The 17,517-nt window shown below is 37.5% G+C and overlaps 1 protein-coding gene across 1 annotated transcript in view; it reads left to right on the top strand.

Annotated features, from left to right (window-relative positions):
- The window catches only part of LOC103798820 (metabotropic glutamate receptor 8), a 319,111-nt gene extending 301,954 nt beyond the window's left edge, over window positions 1-17,157 (top strand). Inside the window, exon 9 of the mRNA XM_009071105.1 lies at window positions 16,861-17,157. Within this exon, the coding sequence (XP_009069353.1) occupies window positions 16,861-17,157 (297 nt within the window). The remainder of the gene's footprint in view (window positions 1-16,860) is intronic.
- Window positions 17,158-17,517: the final 360 nt, after the last annotated feature.

The raw sequence follows: 17,517 nt of genomic DNA, 5'->3' as shown, positions 1-17,517 counted from the left end.
CCTGCTTTTTTTGCATATTTTTTTATTTTCATGGAAGTGAAGGAAAGCTATGAGTAATATGGATAACAAAAGCAGATTAATAAAACATATCTGCGTTTTTCAAGTAAAATATATGCAACACAACAAAAAATGCAAAAATGGGTTGCGTATGCATAAGCAATAGAAAAATTACTCATGAAGAGAACAATTATATATACCTCTTTCCTCAATGGTATGGTGCAAGAGCTCATCACTTGAGGGCAAATGTCCCATGGAAACTTTTTTTTTAGCCTTTAAACGTGCCTTAGAAATATCCAAAGAATGAAAGCCAGGGGCTACCAGTGATCAGAGTGAGCAACACTGGCAAAGGAATGTTGAGAATGGTGGCAGAACTAGCAACTAATTGGTAAGAAAATGACCAGAGAAAGGGTCTTCAAAATTTGCTAAATATTGTATCTGATTTAGGTTCCACTCTCCTTTTTGCCTTTGAAAGGCAAGAGCACAGAGTTCATATTTGCAACCAAAAATAAACCCCGTGCAAAAATGAAAAAATGTTTCAAGGGTGGGGGAAGAGACTGTGGGAAAGGACAGGAAATTATTTTTAATGTTCCAAGTGTTCCTGTACTTCCTGTCTCCTATTATATCCCTCATTCTAAAGCACTCTTAGCTTTCACCTGAACAGTCTCAAGGCATTAATAACGATTTCATTCAGTGCTCCTGTTGGCCGAAATTAGGCCATCCAATCAGGGAAGGCAGTGAAGGCAGGATACTATGTCAGTGATTTAGGTAACCTGTCAGATAATAACAATCTAAAAATGCTTCAGAGATAAAGGCAAAAGAGGTTACAGGGTAGGACACAGGATAACAAAGGAAATATCCTGAGCTAGGGATTTATTCTAAAAGGCTCGGCAAGGAGACAGTGATTACGATCACTTTTGGCTATTAGAGGTTCTGTATAGCTAGTAAATAACAGGGGTTTCCTTTTCATGGGTATTTTCTCATACACTAAATATTATTTTGCCTCTTAGTGAAGCTCAGTAGATGGAATATGAATGGTTTATTAGTTGTATTGCGCCAGTAATATATTTTAGTTAGAGTTGTCATAGGTCATCTGTTATTTCCATCCAAAATATTGCCTCATGCTATTATAGTCTGTCACAAACACAATTTACACAAACCACTACTACATAAAAACAATGGTGTGCTAAATTTGAGTGGACTGTTCTCATTCCAGGCCAGATTGTTTATACAGTTATAAAGCTAAATAATGAATAAAATAGCAACATACATCTTACTGCACTATGTTTATTCTTTGTTTGCTATTCATGCTGACTTCCAAAGCATGAAACAACCATCCCCTTCCTTTTGGAAAATGGATGTTGTAGATGCCTGAAATACAGGCCAGATTTACTTACCACTGATAAAATAACAGCAACAGCTACTTGATTCTCCAGGTTTATAAGAAGGATAGAAGGAAATACAGTAAAATCTGTCAGGCTAACACAGGGATTGATGAGGTTCTGCAAGACAGAATAAAGTATGGACAGTATATGCAGTTTTATATCAAAAGTACTTAGAGTTTATATATGACCAGCCCTAGTTACCTTATTTCCACTACAATCCTGTTTTAGCCAACTTGTATCTAGAAGTGGAGTTCCTACGCTGAGAGCTAATGAAGAGAGGAACAAGCTGTAGTGTGAATACACATTATAAAATATTATAGGATATTACCTCTCCACTGTAGAATGAATCTGTGAAAAGTCCAACATAAGAATATCTTCAAATAAAGACTGTGGAGTCTCTGATCAAACACCTAGAAGAAGCATTTCCAGTAAGCTGCTTGTTTCTAATCAAATCCAACAGAACTCTGTTGTCCTTAAGGCTACTTCTTTAATATTCCAGTACATTTTAGCAAGTTAAATAACATATAGATGGAAGTCATCATCAGCTGCCATTTTGATCATTAATAGTAGCATTCTTAGGACATGTCTACAAAGACTTGCCAACAGAGTTGGAAAGTAAATAAACCAACCCACACTCACATGCCAAACCTGACTTACATAGTTACACTGGCAAAATCCCAATGTGCGGTTATGCCAGTCGAGGAAAGCTAATGTTAGTTTTGCATCTGTTGTTCACTGAGGTGATGTAACTGTGCTGGCAGGAGAGCATCTCTTCTTGGCATACATCAAGGGGCTTTGACAACACAGCTCCAGCAGACTGGCTAGTGGCAGAGGCTTTTTAGTTTAAACAAGCATTAAATTTTGCATTGAAAAACTGGGTGATCTGGCAACACAAAGTATTTAAATTGGAATAGCCCAAGAAAGCAGTTAAGGGAACCAACAAGGTTGGCCCTTTTTTCTGGCCACCATTTTGCAGGCTGCAGGCTGTATTCCAGCACATTGAATCATGAAAGTGAAGCACTAGATCATCTCTTTAGTTTCAAAGAACAAGGAGTGTTGGTCCCTGTATTTAGATGCATTGGAACCATAACTAAGAAATCTAGTGATGGTTGGCATTTTTTTTAATGATAGAAAATCAGTATTCAGTAACTAGCAATTGAGTGGTCATATTCTATTTGGCATGATACTGTTCTCTGCCATTTTGCTATACAATGACAGATATTAATTATAGTTTAAAAGTATAACAAACAGCAGTGTCTTTTAAAATTTATTTTTAAGAAGAGGGAAAACTACCTTTTAGTTCTTTCACTTAACTGAGTTGGTTTTCCTGCAGAGATGGAATGTCCTATTTAATCATTACAGCAGCTGTGCAATAACAATCTGAATATATGGAATATAAACCAAAGGGATTTTCTGTTAAAAACATTGGCAACATCTTAAAATATGCAATCTGTTGAATTCTGGGTTGGCTTTGAGCACTGGAAACACGGTGCTGGAAAAGGCTTTATATTAGTAGTATTTATAAAATACCTTGAGGAATAGAACCCCTTAATTTGCGTAAAGTAGTCAAGTAAAATACACTGTAAAAAATACAGACATTTAATTGAACTGGTCAGAATGTCACATACTTTACACAGGTTTCAAAATGTTTTATCGTTTCACATTGAATGCTAATTTGCTATTGATATCAGTGTTATGTATGTTATTGAAATATCCATAATGTGCAAATTGGAGCAAATTTTAAAAATGGTCCCTGTCTCAGTCTTCTTTATTTGTTCAAGAAGACAGAACAAGGAAGGTCAAGAGGTCTAGAGACTAAGAAAGAAAAATATTAATAAAATCATTAGGTAGTTCAATAACACTATTCAATTTTTATTACAGATAATTCAGCAAAACTTCTTAATGATTACTACTACTAATCTGGGCTTGTGAAGTAAAACCTCCTAATTATAATTACTACTATTATATGGTTGAGGTTACACCTTTTCTTCCCCCACTTTCTTGTAAGTAGCTAGGTAGTACTCAAGAATAATTTCAAAAGCTGAAAAACAGGTTTGTCTCATTTCAGTCCCTGGGAAAATCATGGAACAAGCCCTCTTGAAACACGTTTCTGGGCACATGAAGGAGGAGAAGGTTATTGAAAACAGTCAACATACTTGACCAACTTGATTGCCTTCTTTGATGGGACATCTGGGTTTGTAGATGAGGGGAGGGCTGGAGATGTTATTTACCTTCAATTTAGCAAGACTTTTGGCATTGTGTCCTACAATGTTTTGGTGCCTAAGTTTAGGATGTTATAGCCTCAGTGAGTGTACAAACAAGTAGATAATTGTCTGGGTGATGGGGTTCAGAGAGTAGTGGATCTAGGTCATACTCAGAGGCCACAGGAGGTTCATCCTGGGACCTGTCCTGTTTAACATCTTTACCAATGACCAAATAATAGATCATGTCAAATTGGACGATAATGGTTGATTTGCTGAAGGAAAGGGCTATAATACAGAGACACCTAGGCAGGATGGAGGAATGAGCCAAAAGGAACCACATAAAATTCAACAAGACAAAATGCAAAGTTTGGCACCTGGAACAGTAGAGCCCTTGCAGTGGTACAGGGTGAAAACTGCCTGGCTGGAGGGAAACTGTGGAAAAGGCCACAGAGGCCTCACAGACATCAAACCAAGTAGGAGCTCACAGACCCATGGTCACAAACAGGGCCTATTAACAGAAGCTGGTCTCCTGGGCACTATTAACAGAACTGTATAGATAGATTGAGGGAAATGATTATCCCTCTGTACCTAGCTCTTGTTAGGCTCATCTGAAATACTGGTCTCCCAGTAGAAGACACGCATCAATAGACTGGAGCAAGTTCAGCACAATACCACCATGGTAGTTGGCGGCTGGAGCACGTGATCTGTGAGGAGAGACTCATGAAACCAAACTCATTCAGCCTGGAGCAGAGACAGCTTTGGACAGACTGAACAGCAGCCTCCAGTGCCTCCATTGAGGTCACTGAGACAATGGAGCCAGAGTCTTCAAAGTGGGGGCAGTAGGAGAGCAGGAAACCATGGGCATAAATTGAAACAAAAACAATTCAGACTGGATTAAAGAAAAAAATGGTTTTCCTCAAGACAGTCAAGTTCAACAGATTGCCCTGAGAGGCTATGCAGTCTCTCTTCATCCTTGGTTATTTGAAAGACCTGACTGGATAAAGACCAGAGACAATGGGTCTGGCTGCACAGCTGACTCTGGTTTGAGGAGAATGTTGGATTAGAGACCTGAGGTCCCTTCCATGCTGAACTAACTAGAACTATAAATAAAACAAGGCTTTTTTGGAAAGAATGCAATCAAATTCTTCAGTTGAACTGATTTGGATTTTTGTATGTTCTTGTGTATTTGCAGCCTGAGCAAAAAAACCCAGCTCTTGATCTGGTACAAAAACCTCTTTTTTCTCACTGAGAATTCTCACACGAGAGATGAGCCATTTCCCTCTCAGCAGTAATGCTGACACCATTGTATAACACAGTAGATCAAAGAGTATTGCAGCTATTAAAAAGTTACATCAACTTTTCATGACTCAGGCCAACATATTCTCAAGTTTAGAGTTCAAATTTGAACAGCAGGAAACTCAAACCTCTTGGTAGCTTTACTTCACATTCTGCTTGAATCTGGGTCTGTTCTGTCCTTGTAGACAATATCTTTCTAGGCTGACAACAAATCTCTCCTAGTCTTGCAGCAGATAATAAAAGTGACTATATAGGAAGTGTCCCAGTTCTCTAAAGGGAAATGCACTGACTTGTCTTCTCTATAGAGTGTTAGCATAGCAAAAGCAGATGGATATGTGAACATCCCAGTGTTCCATGTTCACCTTGGATGATTAACTGCTTTTGGGAGAGTAACATAAATGTTTGGGTCGCTCCTATTCCACTGGATATACTACGGCTAAGGCATACTGGAGTCAGCTCTGCATCAGTCACAAGCCCACACTGGTGTTGGTTCTGCAGTGCAATTTAAACACATGTACTGCTGCATACCTTCTACATGTAAGTTCTTTTTTTCTGGCATTGCTCCCAGAAAAGTTACAATTTTAGTTTTTATTTCAGGATTAAAATTCTTGACAGTTAGGAATGACAGAGGCAAAGCAGATGTTGGATGTTGACATCAGAGAGATTCTAATGCTGAGTCTAGTAAAGATGCAGTATGATCTGTTGAAATAGGGAATTGACATTGTAGCTGGTGAGAGTGCAAATACATAAACAATTGTCAATAATAACATATAAGAGTTATGGAAGAACTGCACTGTGCTCATTGTTTTATTATCCATGACAAACTAATTGAAACCGGACCAGAGAAGATTGCAGTTAAATTAAAAACAAAAAAAAAAAAGAGAAAAACAAAAGAGAAAAAAAAAATTTACAAAATGTGGCAGATTTAATTCACCCTGAACACAGAAATAGCAAAAAGAACTTGAAAGGTAGAAGGATGGCTGGGGGAGGGTGGGGCAGAAGGTACGTATGTCATAACTGCTCTGCGTTGAAGCTCTTCTGAGATCCCCTCCTGAGCTCCTGAGATACCACAGAGAGAATCCTCTAAGACCATACTGCACATTTCTGTGGGAGTGTCATGGTTTAGAAACGGTATTCCTCAATTTAAAGTTCCTAAGTTTCTCAGCCTGTCTTTGTATGGGTGGTGCTCCCGTCCACTTATCAGCCTTCTGGGCCTTCTCTGGACTTGCTCCAACATTTCCGTGTCTTTCTTATGTTTGTGATACCAGAACTATGTGCAGTATTCCAGTTGGGGTCTTACAAGAGCAGAGTAGAGGGGGAGAATGACCTTCTTAGACCTGCTGACTATGCTCCTTTTGATACAGCCCAGGATTCAGTTGGCTTTCTGGGCTGCAAGTGCACACTGCAGCTCACGTTGAGTTTTTCATCAACCATCATGCCCAAGTCCTTCTCCACAGGGCTGTTTTCAATGACTTCTGCCCAGCCTATAGGTGTGTCTGGAATTGTCATGACCCAGGTATAGAACTGTGCACTTGTGGTGTGAGTTGGTACAGAATAAACCCAGGATCCTGGCATGCCCCTCCTGGCTGCTGCTAAAGGCAGCCTTGTCCTGACTGGAACCAGTACAAGGAGTCCTGCTTTGCCTTGAGAATCCTCTATGTAGAAGAATTTTGAAGCTTACCAGAGCAGCACGGAACATACCATGTTTAGCTTGCAAAATAGGCTCTTTCAAAAGTCCTATTTGAAAAGACTTAGTTTGAAAAGTCGTAATTTGAAAGTCTTTTGGAATGGACTTTGAAAAGGTGGAAGGGTAGTTGCAGCACAGAATATATCATGTTTAGCATGCAACATACCTTCTGCACTGTAGCTGGGAACCTGGTGTCTGCTTATAAAATCCAGTTCAGGGTAGTGGGTGTTTCATCCTGCTCCAGAGTGAGGTAGGGAGTTCACAATGGTCTTCTGCAGTGAATGAATCTATCAGAAAATCTGTACTTGGAATAATGCTACAAGGAATTACAGAACAAAATAAATCACACAAAGGCAAGTTACCATGCAAGTGAAACCTTTAGAGATTAGTAGTGACAGGGAGGAAATAGTTTTATAATATAAAGATTTTTAAGTCTAATTTTAGCCGCTTATACTGCAGTAAAGTTATTTATTTTTGCTAAAATATCAGAGAAAATTAGTACAAAATTATTTTTATTAATTTATAAGTTTTGATCAGTTCACCACTTGGAGTAATTCAGTATAAATTCATCAAAACCATGGAAGCAACTATCAGTGGATTGATGCGTCTGCCATTAAATTTATTCTTACATAAGGAATGGACACAGCAAACAGTTCTAGGTAAGGCTAGTACGTGAGTGCAGCCATTGTAAGATTTCTGTTCACAAATTGCAATTGAAATGCTTGCTAAGGGCTGCAGGGACATATTTGATTGTTTGTTTTTTCTTTTTGTCATTCCATTTTAGCTGCTTCCTCGCTCATTACACTGTTCCCATTAGCATAATGTATTGATTGTGTTTGCACAGCTTTTCCTGCCAAAGGCTGCCCTGCAGTTGTACAGCCATTGGGGTAACCAGCTGTTACTTATTTAAACCTCCATCATTTTGTATGACAGGGTAACTTAATTGTGCCCAGCTCGAAGATGCTAAATAAAATTATCTTCTGAACAAGAGTACTTCACTTAATATTTGTCTCTATCAGGTACTTGAACTCTGACACTTAAACTATGTGCACTAAATAAATAAACACATTTTAAAACTAAACCCAGTAGCAAGTCAATTATTACAGAGTTAGAGGTTGTTTTACATTATTTCTAGAGCACAGTTATCTCTTTAGCTTAGGTATAATGCATATTTAAAAAGCCTCAGGAAAAAAGAAACTAAAATGCAGTTAGTAGCATAACAATCCAGCAATTAAGCTTAACTTCTTTCTATGTTCTGTGTATACAGGAAATAGATCTTCAGTCAGTTTTGGGAATTTAAAAAAGACAGGATTGTCTTGGCAATATATTCTAGTTGTAAGAATGTGTCAGTCAACATCAATGGTCTGTCTGTGTTGCAGCAAAACATTTAGGTTTTGTTTCAATCCTGGGGTAAAAATTAATCCAGGCCATACTTTTTTTATTTTCCCCAGTAACATCTTTACTTCATTCACTATAAGGCAGTTTTCTTTCTTCCCCTTTTTCATCATTAGACAATTATGCATATGAAAGTGACAGTTTTGGGGTTGCCAACTGGCTCCTTGAATTTAACTGCTCCAAAATGCAGCTCCCATATTTTCAAATGGATTATAATTGAAAATGTTTGAATCTACATGAATTTATTTTAAATAGTTGTCTGCCTGCCACATTTGCTGATTGATTTAGCCTAAGGGTAAATACAATCTGCATTCAAAGTAGATACCTGAAGACTGAATTAATAAACACAACTTACATAAAATAAATTTTACTAAAAAATTATAAAAGTGCAAAAAATAAAATTTAATTGTGTTACATTTTATCTAGACAGATAAGTCTAAGTTGTGCAAATCAGAATACATTTGAGTTTTAATTTTCTAGGAATTTAAAAGTAATATAAGGATGATTTGAAGGTTCTTCAGAAATCTTACAATAAAGGAATATTTTTTATTAATAAAGATAGAAATAAGGTTGTGCAGAGTACCCATCTGTTCCACAATAAATATGATATTTTAATTTTTTTTTACTTTACTAGGAAAAGGCTACAGACTTTGCATTGCCCTGTCAGTGTGGGCTTTTGGGATATATTTTGTCTTGTATCCTGAACTTGTGTAGTTACGATAACAATTCCCCAGCAGTCAGGAGACTACTGCCTAACTTGTTTCAGCTTAGTTATCTGAACACTGTACATGGTAAAGAGGTAACAAACCTGTGAAGCCACTCAGTAAAAAAGTAACTGGGACTTATTTCAAGCAATAAGCAGTTAATGGATGGAGATAGACTGATTGTAGATGAGAACTCATTTTTAGAAGAGAACAAATAAGCACACAGTGTTAGAAAATGTGTAAATATAACCTCAGCTGGATCCAGGACTAAGGGAGAGGGAAGATCAGACATCAACATAAAGCACCTCCTCCTGGTCAAGAACTTGGGATACCAACAAATTAACGTAAAGTTCTCCTTCCTTCTGTTTATCTTTCAGAGGACTGAATCTGTTGGCCTTAGGAACCAGAGGAGGAGGAACAGGGTGTGTATCACTGGAGAAAAGGGACTGACACTCAGAAGTTTATGTATATACAGATTTAACTACATTATTAATGAGATTTTCCTGTAATAATTAAATAATTTGAACAATAAAAGATAGTATAATTGTAACTGGATTAACAGTAAGATTTGCTATGGTTTTGAGCAGGCTGTTAGGATTTTAATTACACAAACAATAAATTATTTGCTTGGCATTTTGTCAATAAGATCTTAATTGTGATGCGATATACCATAAAAATCCTACCTCTACATTATGTTGAAGATTCAATTAATCTGTAAATAAGAACTACTTTTAAACAATCTCCTTCCTCAGTTTTCCATGCAGCATGGCCTTATTCCAATATGTTTATTGCCTTTTATTTTTACTTGTATTTGTAGATAGTTTAGCTTAGTTTTGCAAATTGTGGGTACTAAATTTCTACTTGAGCTTTTGGACTTCAGTACTGCTGAATATCAGGACTGACATACACATTACAACAGACATAGTTTCTCTTCTCTTCTCTTCTCTCCTCTTCTCTTCTCTTCTCTTCTCTTCTCTTCTCTTCTCTTCTCTTCTTTCTCTATGAACAATCCCAAATGTTTCAGCCTCTCTCCATAGGAGAGGTGCTCTAGCCTTATGATAATTTTTGTGGCTCTTCTCTGCACTTGTTCTAACAGGTCCATGCCTATTTTAAGTTAAACACCCAAAGCTGGATGCAGTACTCCAAGTGGGATCTCACAAGAGTGAAGTAGAGGGTCAGAATCACCTCCCTTGACTTCTCTATGAACAATCCCAAATGTTTCAGCCTCTCTCCATAGGAGAGGTGCTCTAGCCTTATGATAATTTTTGTGGCTCTTCTCTGCACTTGTTCTAACAGGTCCATGCCTATTTTAAGTTAAACACCCAAAGCTGGATGCAGTACTCCAAGTGGGATCTCACAAGAGTGAAGTAGAGGGTCAGAATCACCTCCCTTGACCTGCTGGCCACTCTTCTTTTGGTGCAGCCCAGGATATGGTTGGCTTTCTGTGCTGCAAACACACATCACCAGCTCATGTCCAGCTTTTCATTCACCAGCACACCCAAATCCTTCTCTGGAGGTCTGCTCTCAGTCAGTTCATCCTCTGGTCTGCATGGATATCTCCTGTGTTACTCTCTTAGGCTCTGTCTAAAATAGTAACTGTATATTGTCAAGAATATTCATTGGCCATGAAGATAGTTTTCATAGTCTCACTGGGTTTATTATATTAAAATCTCTTAATCTCTCAACAAGAACACTGTTGGTAAATCAAGATTAAATAGTAGGTATCATCCCAAACTGTGGGCAAACACCTGAGAACAGTTTGGGAGAGTGTGAGTTGATGCAGGCCCAAACCCAGTCATGTTGGACAGTCCTAACAGCTTAACAGTGCAGGCAGTAAAGTTCTAGTGCCCAGGCCTATACCATAGCATTGTTTCATTGTGTACTGTATGGACACAGTGAAATCCTTCCTGTAATTCAGTTTCTGAAATGCAAGTATATACATGTTCCACTAAGATTCTGAGCTTTTATAGCTCCTCTCATACCCAGGCTTTAATGGACATTCATACTTTTTAAAGCTAGCACACATTTAATTTAAAATCGTTCATTAGATCTTTCTGTTGTAAATTTTGAAAAGCAACAGAAATTTACAAATTAATTTGTTTTCTCAGGTTTATTTCTGCTATCTGCAGAATTATAGCCTATATTTACTGCTTGAGAAAATAATCTAATGAATGTTGTACTTTCATGTTTGTGAGGCGGCTTTGACTTTTCCTCTCAAAATCTCATTTCAGTAAGTAGTTTGGTAAGGAATGTTTTTTAAAGGTTAAAAGATATGTATGTTAAGTAGCTTCCCATGTTTTCTAGCTGAACAAATGTTTGAAGATGACTCGTTCCATGAAGTTTATCTTATATCTGGGAAATAATCTTGTTATATGAGCAAAACTATAGCTGACTTGTGCCTGTAATGTTTTTGTTCAAAAATGATGAATTTTCTTCCCATAGGTCCAGAGAGAAAAGTATGTTTTGCACTGAAACCAATAAAAACCTGTGGGTGTAAACTTTGGAGTTTCTGCAGAGAAACATGAATCCTTTGATTAGTTATTGCCACCTCGCCAACATTGTTACCTCCCTGTACCTTGTTTATGTTTGCATTGGTTTCAAATGTATTTCAAATACATTTGCCTGCAGCCAGTCTTTTCTTGTTGACTTTTGGTGCGAATCCATTGAATGGCATTTCTTTCTGATTTGTGAAAACAACTGTGAAACATAATTGTTGTCAACCAGTCAAGTTTTCAAGTAGCAACACATACAAAAGCAACTGTCCCGTATTGTGTGTGCATAACTTTAAAAGAAGAGACTCTTTTTTCTAAGCCCTCTAGATTCTGCAGCAGAGGAAGGATGGCTATGAACACATTCAGTGTTTTCCTGAGACTAAAAAGACTCATGCTCTCTCCACCACAAACTGTTTTTGTTGTCTTTCCCAATCTGTAGATAGATGACATGAATCTTTATTTTATGATGCATCATTTATCTCCGGGATATAAATGATGCAGTAAAGGCTTCTAACTGCTGAGAGTGAAAGCAACAGTGGAGGGAGGGAATGAGATCAAAAAAACCTTTTGGGAAACAAAGCTTGCTGCGGTTCTGGCCTTATAATATGAAACTGGCTGAAGGAGCTGAGAAGATTCACATAAGAGACATGAAGAATTTGGCAGCAAGGATAAGGGAAAAATTAAAGCATAATTCAATCTTCTGCTCAGTTACTAGCAGTGTTGGACATGTTGAAGAGTGCCTGTCTGTGTATATCTGTCTCAGCAGGATGGTTCAGACTCCAGTGTTTGATACTGAGGCTATTGCTTTAGCCTGTGGAGAAATGTGCTTCTAAAGGGCAAATTGTATAGAATGAGCCAAGGAGAGTCATTAGATCAGCTGTGTCATTTTAAACATCTGCCACACTTTGGAAGTAGCTGAGTTGAGTCTACATCATGCACACTCATAGCTTGAGATGTACCAAGACTTCCCTTTGTGATTTAGCACTTCACTAACTGATGGACTTGTTCTTCTGTGGTAGAACTACTAGCAGATAGAGAGCTTGCACCAAAGTGGAAAACATAGATTCAGTATACTCAAGGCATCTCAATAGCTGTATCTCCTACCTTTCGAGAATATACTTTTAAAACCAGATTAGCGCACAGGTTGGTAAGAGGTAACCTCTATTTTATCTATTAAAACTGAATAGGAAAGAAAAATAAATAGAATGAGAAAGTCAATAATTCTGGAGAAAACCTGAATATAATCCTATGTGGGAAAGTAGGGGAAGACTCAAACCAAGGAAGCAATCTGGACAAAGTTATGACATTACCACTATATTTTTTTTATTCTAATGAAAGTGGTTGCTTTGTGTTGACCTTTGCCTCAGCAAGAGCCAAACTGATGGACACTACTGGGGACATGGAGGATATTTTAGTTCCAAGCAGCAAAACCTAGCCAAGAGGTAGTTATTCATCTACCTGCACTGGGACAATTCGGTATGCACATCTGCTTTGATGCATAGAAATTTTTCAGGTTACCAAGAATGCAATTCAGTTTCAAGTACTTTAAAATTGGAGCACTTATCAGAGTATGTGTTTTACTAAAATAACATTTTGCAGTGTCCCAATATTTCCTATGTAACATTTTAAGTTTCAGAGTGGAAAGAATGAGATACATAGTCCTAGAATTGACAGTAGAAGATTGAAAATCCCTAAATAGCCACACAGCCATTATCTCTTCCGGCTGCTGATGTAGTCAGGGGCTATATTACCAAGCTTGTATGATCCTTCTGATGAGGAAAGAGCCTAGGTCATTTGTGGGACAGACATGTGTCTGAGTGGGGTTTGAAATCATTTACATGAGAAGCAGCCTGTTGTGAGGAATTCTTTGTCAACTGTGCAGGTTAAAAACTGTACATTAAAAGTCCTGTATCAGTTCTGGTGTGGGGTTGGGGTGGGGAATGGAGACAGGAAGGTATGTAGGCCTCAAGTGTTTCCCATAATATAAAGATGTTTTTTTCTTGTGGTACCATGATTTTAGTTTTCTGACTTATCTTCTGACTGTCAAGAACAAGGAGAATAGATATAGCAGTCTTTGTTACCTCTGTGAAAGGCATTATTGGACAAAAAGTTTGTAGTTCAGAAGGGATTTTAGTGTGAGGAGTGCTGAAATTCATTTCTGTGTGACTATGAATCATTGTGAGAAAAGGACCTTTATTCTCCTGTAACTTCAAGTGAGCTACTACTGTGAGACACATGAAAAATTATTCAGACCTCATATCTTATTAAACTGAACTACTTTTGTTGCTCCTTGATTTTTAGAGCAGCTAATTCTGTAAAAGTTGCAGGTAGTTATGTTCCCTGAATAATAAAAGTACCCAGAATGCACAGCCATAAAACATCATTGTCCTCTTGTCAGGGATAAAACAAGGTAAGAGTCAGACAAAAGTCAAACCAAGTGTGTGGTATCCTGTTTGCTAGATTTGTGCTTCATCAGGCTGCATGAATGGGAATTCCAAAGACAGGAAGGCATAAATGCAGGAGATGTTCCTGTCCCATAAACAGAATCTCAGCCTGCAAGTCACCACTTAAAAAAGAAAGTTGCAAGCTTGTTGTGAGCAGACAAAGGGTAATGGTTTTAAACTAAAAGAGGGTAGATTCAGTTTAGCCAGACAGGTGGTAGATGTCCCATTCCTGGAAAAATTCAAGGTTAGGTTGGCTGAGGCTCTGAGCAACCTGATCTAATTGAAGATGTTCCTGCTCACTGCAGGGGGCCTGAACTAGATTATTTTTAAAGGCCACTTCCAACACAAATTATTCTATGATTCCAGTAGGAAAAGATAAGACTCAGGCTGTCATTGACAACTACTCTTCAGCTGAGTATGCAATTGTGTACATGTAAGTATGTGTTCAAAGCCTTCCTCTGAAGGCCTAGCAAGTTTCTTGAACCCTTTCTTTCTCACTGGCTTAATCAAAGAGTAAGTAGTTAGGGTGATCCATGCAAACAGGAGGCTGGAGCCTTTTAAAGACTATATTCACTATTTGAAAACTGTTCTGTCAGAAAACTCCCAGCTCACATTAGTTTTAATGTTTTAGTTGTAGTGGCTAGTTCAAAAACACAGCAATCATTAGAAATAAACCCCACTGCATATGAACTGTAATCAGCAACTTGAAACTAACTGTAATATGGATTTTTGTAAATAGTCTCTTGTGCTGCTCGTCGATTAAATCATCAGAAAATAGATTAGATGTAATGACATATCTCATGCAAAATGCTTGCACTGTGTGGATATCTACGGGCTCTTATTATTTCAGTGCATGTATGATCAGATTCAAAGTCATTTCACTTATGAAGCTTAGCTGAATATAAACCTTCAAGCAGACATTGACATACTAAGAGAAACCTCTTTAATATTTGTAAGAGCTTTGCACTATGGGACAACTTAGTGCAAAAAATATATTTGAGATGTACCATAATGTATGGATTTGATGTTAATATGACTGTTACATGAATGTATGTATTTTACCCTATAACTCTTAGTCTGAACCATAAGAGGAAGACAACCCTTACAGCTTGGGTACTTGATAAGGAATTAAAAAATGCATATTTAAATGTTACAGAATCCATGGGTGAGGCTTAGCTACCCACTTAACTACCATGACTTGGATTTTAAAAAATGGTAAGGCTTCAAAAAGGATTTTTTATGTTTAATGGAATTTTCATGCACATTGAAGTTTGTTAAAGGTATTACTTGCATTGATTTCAGTTTTGAAAATCCCGTTAGGAAATATGTGCATCTTAGAAACCAAAATACTTTTGCTTTTAGGCAGCACTTAATGCAACGCTTAACTCTAAAAGCCACTACTGTACCAGTTTAATTGAACATCAGCCAATTTGATTCAGAGAGAAATGGACATGTCATTGGTCTGCATGTGGGCATGGATCTGCGCAGAAGTCAGAAAAAACCTGCTTATTAATGTGACTGTGTAAGGTTTGCATTAGAAATGTTCACGCATAACATAGCTCAAGCTCTGATTTCAGGCACACCACTGTCACTTTGGAAATTGAAAGGAATGGAATTGTTTTACTGGTGTGAGAAAAGATGGTGTAATATATGTTTTCTCAAGTACTCTCTTGATGTATTATTGAAGTGAAGGAAGGTGTTGTTCCTACAACTTTCCTCAGCACAACAGAAAGACAATCCTGATTGCCTTTTTCTGATTGTTTTTTCCTTCTGGTGCTGTCCCTGAAAGCAGGTTCAGCTTCTTAAAGATTTTCAGGCGTTGTGAGTCTTTTCTTAAAAGAGCAAATTGGGCTTTCCCTTACTTTATGGTAGTATTTGTCAGTTTTCCGTACAATTATACAGTTACTTTAAAAGGTGATTCAATGAGTTCTTGCTCTTTTCTTGCCTAAGATTGCTTAAAGTGAGAGCACAGTTTATTTGTGATCTCTAAGGAGAAAGTATCTAATGGAAAAACTTTGTAAGCTGAAAGACATTTAAAATGTTGAACTATAACAGTGACTGCACAACAATTTATTATATATCTACTTTTCTGCCAAGGGCCAAGTCACCCAAGGGCACTTCATAAAAACTGATGATCTGAAGCTGACATTGCAGACAGACTTACCACCTTATCTCCAGGTTAATGTGATAGTATTGGTCAGTGCTTAAAATCATGCCTGACAACAATGTCAGTGAATCATCTGCCAAGGCATTGAGCGGGTTTTACTTCAGTATCTTTTTCAGTAGAACAAGGATTACTGAGAGATTTCCTGCTTTAGACAGAGCTGTAAAAAAAAATTGTTTTTTGATAATATGGCTAAGAAAAAGTGATTTGCTAAGAAAAAATAAATGCTGCACAGAACTGCAATTAGTATTCCGAATATACTATCTGAATACTTCGAATAGAAACTTCACTCTGCTGTTCATATGCAGTGATCACTATCGTTTTCTTTTATGGGACTATGGAAGACCAGAGTTACCTACAATAGACAGACTCACTCGGATATGCCAGATTTTTCCTTTATATCTATAGGGAACTGAGGTCCTCTGTGATGTAATTTCGTGGTTCCTCAGTTTTCTTATTTCTTAGTTAGGACCATGATTTATTAGTAAGTTTAGTGTGTGCCAACAGAGCATTATGATTGGAATTCAACAGTAGCATGGAAATATTAAAATGAAGCAAACAAGCAACCAGAAACCCAACAAACTCAAGAATATTTAAGCATCACTGTGGAGAAACTAATTTTTATTCCAAGCTTGAAACTCAAAGAGTATATCAAAGATTTCATTAGATTCTGCATTATGCTGCTGTCAGTTGAGCCATGCTGCACGCACTGTTGCATCACCATGTGTCATATTGCTCTAGAGGCTTCTGGCTGTTGAAGTAGATGACACAAGGCTAACCTCATTGTCACTCCTCTTTTCTTGTACAACATATTGTTTCTTTACCAAAAATGTGTTTGATACAGCATCTTGATTACTTTTATGAGAATGAAGTTTCATGAATATTACATTGTTTCCGCCGCTTACTCTTAAGGTTATAAAATTAACATGAAATGGTCATACTCAGCTATAATTAAAAGCAACAAAAGCCCAGGGTCCTTCTGATGTATGTTCCCTTTCTACCCTGTACTTTTAAGTTAATTACTTTGTTTTCCTTCTTGTATTAAATCAATATAACAATGATTTTTATGTTGTTGTTTTTTTCCTTCCCCAGATGTACATCCAGACAACAACACTTACTGTCTCCATGAGTTTAAGTGCTTCTGTATCACTGGGCATGCTCTACATGCCCAAGGTTTATATTATCATTTTTCATCCAGAGCAGAATGTTCAAAAACGGAAGCGGAGCTTCAAGGCTGTAGTGACAGCTGCTACAATGCAAAGCAAACTGACCCAAAAAGGAAATGACAGACCAAATGGCGAGGTCAAAACTGAACTCTGTGAAAGTCTTGAAACCAACAGTAAGTCATCTGTAGACTTTCCCATGGTCAAGAGTGGCAGCACATCCTAATAGATGTATGTTCATAAGAATGCACTTTCTTTTAATAATAAACTTTATTATTTTTCTTGCTTGTTCTGCATGGATCCAGAGATGTGTCAGAATTCATGTACTGCTGAATGCAGGAATGTCTAGAGTTATTTCAAAGAAGTTGATTTTCATTGGAGGCTAGTAAAGAATAAAAAAAGCACAAGCAGGTTTTGAAAAGCCACATCTTTTAAAATTTCTTTGTTTTAGCTAGTGCTGATTTGATGTGTTGTACATTGCTGTGCCAGTTGTGGTATGTCCTGACAGTTCATGAGGTGTATTTATGGTCATCATTGTATATTCAAAACTCAAAGGGTGTTGAAAAAAAGTATCATGAAAACAGTT

This window comes from Acanthisitta chloris, unplaced genomic scaffold (genome assembly GCF_000695815.1).
Source record: "Acanthisitta chloris isolate BGI_N310 unplaced genomic scaffold, ASM69581v1 scaffold1280, whole genome shotgun sequence".
Classification (NCBI taxonomy): Eukaryota; Metazoa; Chordata; class Aves; order Passeriformes; family Acanthisittidae; genus Acanthisitta; species Acanthisitta chloris.
The sequence above is the reverse complement of the archived record's forward strand: the minus strand, read 5'-3'. Positions and strand labels throughout refer to the sequence as shown.